Here is a 7,500-nt window from a genome sequence, read left to right on the forward strand (position 1 = left end):
CGCTCTGTCTCTGTTGGTCTGCATTAACACTTCCGAAACACTAGTTGGCAGTGAGGTGTTAATGTTCCTGTGTGTCGAGTTTCTTCGCTGGTGTTGTGTTTTTCTGAACGCTTTCTGGATGTACAAGTGGCTCAAACTCGCTCATTTTGAGGCAGGAACCGGCGGACGTGCAACAACTTTAACTATGAGGTAAACACAAAACTTTGCATCCGCAGCTCCTTTACGGAACTCCACACTTGTAAACAATCGCTCCATCGGGAAGCTCTCGGTCCCGCCCAGACTCGTCAGCAACACCAAGCCGACCAATCACAGAGGTTGCGCTACACGTTGTTGCGACGTGTAGTTAAATTTTTTGAGAGATGCATGTCAGCGACGCCGACGGCCACGGTGTAGGGTTATGGGTCAACGCAAAGGCTGCGACGTAGCATGTGTGTGCGCTTGACGCAGAAGTATAAATCAGCCTTAAGCTTTCATTAGAAGGGTCAAACCCCCCCAGAGCCCCCTGTAATTCACACCCTGCATTTTCTGGTGAGATCAGGCTGGCAAAGGTCATTTTTCTTGAAAGTAGAAATATATTCACAGAAATCTTATTGGTTTAGAATTACATGAATGTGAGCGAATGATGATCATCTTCAGCTAACTATTCTTCAAAAATACCCATAAATACTCTTCAATAAAAGTACTAAACTCCATGGGCTGCTTTATGGACGTTGCTGCACATTTTGGCACACACATGCACACTTTGTGCCAGTAGGACTTACATGCGTTGCCTTTTTTTCCCTCCTTCTACCCCCTGTATTCCTCCGTCAGAATGTGGGGGTTTGGTGCTAATGTGTTGGCTTGTAACCTGCGCTAACTCTAAATGCCATTCACATGTTTGAAGGAGGCGTGCTGCTAGCGTGTTCGCATGACAGCCGTCTGGAGCAGCTGGGCCAATGCTACTCTATTAGCACCTACAGTAATGGCCCCTTTATCTCGTCTTGTTAAGAGTCTCTCTTTCCATTTCTTGCCAGATAACCACCATTCCCGCCTCCTCCTACTCTTTATCTCTTCAATTGTTTTGTTTTTTCTCGTATTGTTTTTTTCTGCATCCTGATATACAGATTAAGTCAAAATTATTTTTATTATTATTATTATCTTTTTCAAATATTTCCCAAATGATGTTTAACAGAGCAAGGGCTTTTTCACAGTATTTTCTATCATATTTTTTTTTCTTCTGGAGAAAGTCTGATTAGTTTTATGTTGGCTAGAATGAAAGCATTTTAAATAAATTAAAATACAAATTATTAGGTGACTAATCAAAAAGTAATTAAAATCGACTTTCAGAATCTATAATCTATAACATTTTTCCTGGTCAATTTTTTTTTTATTACTTTCCCTACCGCGTGTGGAGTCACATGACCCCGCTTTGTTTATACCTCTACATCGAGCGCACGCATATGGTCCGCATACCCCTAGCTATAACCAATGCGCACCTTTCAAACAACATAACTACACGACATGACCAGTGTTGGGGAAAGTTACTTTTGAAAGTAATGCATTACAATATTGAGTTACTTAGTTACTTTGTATTGAAAAGTAATGTGTTACGATACTTTTGAGTTACTTTTTAGTTACTTTTTACCTGCCTGAGGCTTGATCTCTTTCAGAACTTGCAGGGTGTTTTTTGCAATCTTTTAAAAAAAGATTAGAATAATGTTACCTTCTGAGAACTTCCTGACGCTGTACATGCTGTATATACAGATTAATGAAAATTAAAAGCAATGTGTTTGCAGCTTTTTTCTTATTAAAAATCCCTGTCCATTGAGACTATAATCCTCTTTTCTTCCATGTGTTAAAAATTATGAGAATACTTCCATCACTGAAATGTAAGTGTGTATATATATATATATATATATATATATATATATATATATATATATATATATATATATATATATATATATATATATATATATATATATATAATGCAAAAGGAAAAAATAAAATAATTTATTTTGTTTCCAAAAAAGCAAGTTATTTATTTTCACTATTTTATAAGAAAAAAAAATTGACTGTTGGTTTTAGGCTGTTTTTTAATTTCAGCTGTTCAACATTGATTTTTAATAAATAATCATAGATAGTATATAGTCTGTGTATTAAAAAATATTTTTAAAACAAGTAATGCACCCTTTAATGCATCCAAAAATCTCTCACTTGTCGTATGTGCGCATATTTACTTTAAAAAACTTGTCAATGAACTATGAGGGCTAAAAAAATAAAAGAAATAAATAAAATAATTGTTCATTAACAATCATAATCAAGTTCAAATGTTTAATTAAGTAAGATTTTTTTATTTTAGGCCGACTCGCCCAGTCCTAACCCTTCTATTTTCTCCTAATTATTTAAAAAAAAAAAATAAATTGCAACTTTTTATTTTCGATTTGTCTACAGAACAAACTATCACTATACAATGACTTACCTAATTAACCTAATTAAGCCTTTAAATGTCAATTTAAGCTAAATACCTGTATCTTGAAGAATATCTAGTCATGTAGTATGTGCTGTCATCATGGCAAAGAAAAATAAATCAGTTATTAGAAATGAGTTATTAAACCTATTATGTTTAGTAATGTGTTGAAGAAATCTTCTCGCCGTTAAACAGAAATTGGGGAAAATAAATATATCGGAGGCTAATAATTCTGACTTCAACTGTACTTTCTCACAGTCCTTTATTTTCTTCTTTTATATCATACAACCAAATAGAAAAAAATACCAATTTCACTGACATTTCCACCGTTTTCCTTAATTGCTGTAATAAGTGCAGTGTGAGGTGCCTCAAGGGAGTCCCCTCAGTCCGTGTCTAATTTTCCACCTAATTGATTATAATGAACAGCTCCCCCATCGCTGCCTCAAACACACACACACACACACACACACACACACACACATTCACACACACTCATGCGAGCACGAGTGAGTCGTATGCAATAGTGCAGTAATTGCAGTTGTTAACACCCCCATCGGGTGTGAATGGATCAACACTGTGAAAGACCCTGTGAATGATCTCTTCTGCCTCTCAGGAAATGCTGCTGTCGTACGGAAACATGAATGGATATTATTAAAACAGATCCGCTTGTTTTAACTCTGACTTAAATGTGGGCATTTGGAGCGCTAATATTATCATATGACGCTGGCAGGAAGAAAGTTTTAAGAAATGGTTACACAACCACTCGTGAGCTTGAAAATAACAATAGCAATAACGAACATTATAATAACAGTAAAAATCTAAATTTGGAGAAATGCAAGTTGTGCAAAATACAAGCACACCCCTCACAAATCTCTCATATAAATTAATATTTTCTATAGGAAGCTTTACAATATTGCATTTGTGAATATACATTAGATTATTCGGCAGTGAAGCCAAATCTGGAGCCGATCTATTAAAATAACTGATGATAACAGTCCACAATGAGTACACCCTAATTTACACATTAGGAAATAAAACATTTTTAAAAAGAACAAAATTCAAGAGAAACAAAAAAATGTATGTAATTTTGTTGAAACTTTTAGTTTGTAATTTTCCCACCCAATATTTTGCATGAATTTAAATGTATAATCTTTCTATTCCTAAAGATGTTCAGTGACTAAAATATTAGTTTACTAAATATGTTTTCTTCAAATGCTCCAAAATATACACTACCTGACAAAAGTCATGTCATCGATCTGAGTTGTAAGAGCAACAAATAATAACTTCACTTCTAGTTTATCATAGAAAAGTGACAGAAGGTGGATTTTTCTGATGAATCATTTATTGAACAGCATCCCAATCATCACAAATACTGCAGAAGACCTATCAGGACCCGCATATACCCAAGGTTCTCACAAAAGTCAGTCAAGTTTGGTGAAGGAAAAGTCATGGTTTGGGGTTACATTCAGTATGGTGGAGTGCGAGAGATCTGCAGAGTGGATGGCAACATCAATCGCCTGAGGTATCAAGACATTTGTGCTGCCCATTACATTACAAACCACAGGAGAGGGACAATTCTCCAGCAGGATAGCGCAAAGAAGGTCAAGCAGCTCCAGAATTCGCCAGCCAGGTCACCAGACATGAACATTATTGAGCATGTCTGGGATAAGATGCAGGAGGAGGCTTTGAAGATGAATCCAAAGACTCTTGATGAACTCTGGGAGTCCTGCAAGAAGGCTTTCTTTGCCTTTCCAGATGACTTTATTAATGCGTGATTTGAGTCATGGCAGAGATGTACGGATGCGGTCCTCCAAGCCAGGCCCGGATTGGCTAATCGGGAGGACCGGGAGAATTCCCGGTGGGCCGGTCTGTTTTTTGGCCGCGAGGGTCGGTGTTCCTAGCTCCAGAATCTGTTGCTCTCAGCAGTCACACTTTTTAAAAATAATTTATTTATTTACTTGACCACAGCCTTCTTATTCATTATTTTACCGCAGCTCTACTCTTTTTATCTATTTTCTCGTAGCCTCGTGAGCAAGATGCAGCCTGCAGGTTAATGATGATATAACTAGATAAGTCACTATTTAATGTACAGCTGTTGTGGTACAGTGGTAAGCACGTTAGGTTATGAGGCCACCAATCCGGGTTCGGACCTCGTCTGAATGACAATTTTTTTTTTTTCATTTTTATTGTTAAGATATATAATACTGTTAGGGTTGTTGAACATTTGAAGTTCTAAAACAGCTGTTTTCTCAAAAAAAGACGTGATAGTGTAATTAGAAACTGAATTGGAAATGACCTTATTTTATTATAGTCAGTGGTGAACTGAGGTGGGCCGGTCTAAGGCTTGAAACTCCAGGGCTGAAAAAGAGTCCCACTCCGGCCCTGCTCCAAGCTCATGGAAGTCAGACACAATATTCATTTTTTCTTCACTGCAGCAGAACTTTTTATTCTATACTGGATATTATTTCTGTTCAGTGACAAGACTTTTGTTTAAGCAAAGTCGGACCTTACTGTCCTAATAAAATCATTAAAAATCAAGGCATGATCATATTGTATTTTGGTCAAATAAGTGTCATCTAGAGGCCTTTGCAATTCATACAGGCCTCTTTTGATACCAAATAATCAACTAGAAGTCAAGTTATTATTTGTTGTTCCTAAAACTTGGGGCAAGACTTTTGTCAGGTAGTTTATATTGACCAATTCACTGAGAAATGGATAAAAATATTTAATTTTAAAATGGGGGTGTACTCTGTTATGTTGAGCACTGTATATATAACCTAAAGTAATGCACACTACAGTATTCTTTTGTTCCCGATATTGATGTATCATAATTTTTTTATTTATTTGTTTTTATTATAATAATAATTTTTAATTAATAGCACTTTTGTGACCCTGCGAAAATCTTGACGGTAAAGTTTTAACAGCTGAATGTTTCCCTGTTACATTTCTTCAGACATGTCACAGCTATGAGAAAAATGCAATGTTGACTAATTTATTTGTGTGTATTTCAAATTTTTAGGCTGGAAGAACAGACCAAGAAGCTGCATAAAGACATGAAGAAAAGCACAGAGGCTGATTTAGGTTTGTGATTATGATTTCCCCCCTCCTCTCTGCTAATGCTGGCTCTCATCTAAATATATCGTCTTCTCTCTTCTGTGATATCAGCGCTTATACCGGTCAGAAAGAGAGAAAAGCATGTACCGTTGTGTCGTGTTTTTCTCTTATGCACTACAGTTGAATTCAACGTTAACCGCCCTGCTATGAATTTGTTTTCTTTTTTAAATATTTCCCAAAGGATGTTAAACAGATTAAGGAAATTTCCACATGTCTGATAATATTTTTTCTTCTGGAGAAAGTCTTGTTTTATTTCGGCTAGAATAAAAGCAGTTTAAAATTTTTCAAAACCATTTTAAGGTCAATATTATTAGCCCCCTTAAGCTATATTTGTTTCAGTTCTATACAGAACAAACCATCGTTAAACAATAATTTTCCTAATTACCCTAACGGTGCATTCCCACAGGGTTTCAATGCCAATACTTGACTGAAGGTGTGTCTGAAGTTGGGGCTGACGTGATTGTCATAGCATCGTCAGCCAATGAAATTAGTCAGCAATCGGCTACTGTCTGAGCTGGTGTATTTGCATACGCTTCCGTCTGCGCTTCAAAAGTTGAGAAAGTCCCAACTTCTGCAGCGATCAATGCCACTAAAGCGGCGCCGATGGATCCACAATGCAGTCGGGCAACGCCTGACATCATCAATTCAAAGTGAATGGTAGCGTTGAAGCTGACGCCCCTTGTGAATGGGGCGCAACTTGCCTAATTAACCTAATTAAGCTTTTAAATGGCACTTTAATCTGAATACTAGTATCTTGAAAAATATTTAGTCAAAAATTATGTGCTGTCTGTCATCATGGCAAAGATGAAATAAATCAGTTATTAGAGATGAGTTAGTAAAACTGTTATGTTTAGAAATGTGTTAAAAAAATCTTCTCTCCGTTAAACAGAAATTGTGAATAAAACTGTACAGTTTTAATAATATTAATAATAATAATTCAGACTTTAGCTGTATATGCTTTGATATCTCCAGAAGTCAGAGAGTATTCATTTAAAACTGTTTGATAAATGTATCACAAAGCTGAAAGTACCATAGCTGACAGTCCAATCAGGGTGAAAGTCATGTAATGTACTCCTGTTTTTAATTCTGTGTGTTGATTTATTTATTTAAACGGTGCATTCCTGACCTGTCATTTCCCTTTCTGGACAATTCAGTTACAGATTTGACTGGATTTATCTCGGATGTGTTGTCATGATTACATTTTTACACGGGCAAGGTCATGAGAATATCTCATGTTATTCGCATATACAGACTTGCCTGAGTCCTGTTGCTACACTCTAAAAACAATGTACTGTTTTCGAATTAGTCAGACGTGAGTCAAAATTATGTTCTGTGGTATTTCTGCCCCAAATCCCTGCACTGCGTTCCCTGGAAAAGGCAAGAAATATTCAGCAGTTCTGCAGTTTCTGGAGGTGAACGTTTTAAGAGGAATTTCAGTTTCGTGCAGACCTGGCTATGGCATTTTGCTGTGTGTCAGTTATATAGCAGATAGTTGACATCCAGTCTCTTTCATTTTATAGGAGAAACCGTGGGCAGTAGTAACTTTTTTTTTAATAGAGTTTTTCTTCATAACTCATGTATTGCTTAAAATGCACTACAGTCATCCTTTTATAAAAGATACAAATGTAGGTTAATTGTAACTGGGGCCAAATATATAGGTAGATGTATATAGATCTATAGGAATTATAATTAATTTTATTTCTGCAGAGAATTTTGTTATGAAAAAATTAATTTAATGTTATTAAAAAAATCTTCAAAATCTTTAAAAATCTATTTTGAATTTATAGTAACTAAAAATGTAAAACAGGAACATAAAAATAATAGCTTTTATTTGCATTTGAGTTTTACAATGCAAATCCGATGAGAACAACAAAGTCTTTTATACTATATATCTACAGAAAATATTACTTTACAAATTGTATTGAAACCATATAAAC

At 35.7% G+C, this 7,500-nt stretch overlaps 1 protein-coding gene across 1 annotated transcript in view; it reads left to right on the forward strand.

Annotated features, from left to right (window-relative positions):
• bin3 (bridging integrator 3) overlaps window positions 1–7,500 on the forward strand; it is a 107,608-nt gene that overhangs the window by 38,340 nt on the left and 61,768 nt on the right. Inside the window, exon 4 of the mRNA NM_001123044.2 lies at window positions 5,469–5,530. Within this exon, the coding sequence (NP_001116516.1) occupies window positions 5,469–5,530 (62 nt within the window). The remainder of the gene's footprint in view (window positions 1–5,468; window positions 5,531–7,500) is intronic.

Source organism: Danio rerio, chromosome 8 (genome assembly GCF_052040795.2).
Source record: "Danio rerio strain M-AB ecotype USA chromosome 8, GRCz13ab, whole genome shotgun sequence".
Lineage (NCBI taxonomy): Eukaryota > Metazoa > Chordata > Actinopteri > Cypriniformes > Danionidae > Danio > Danio rerio.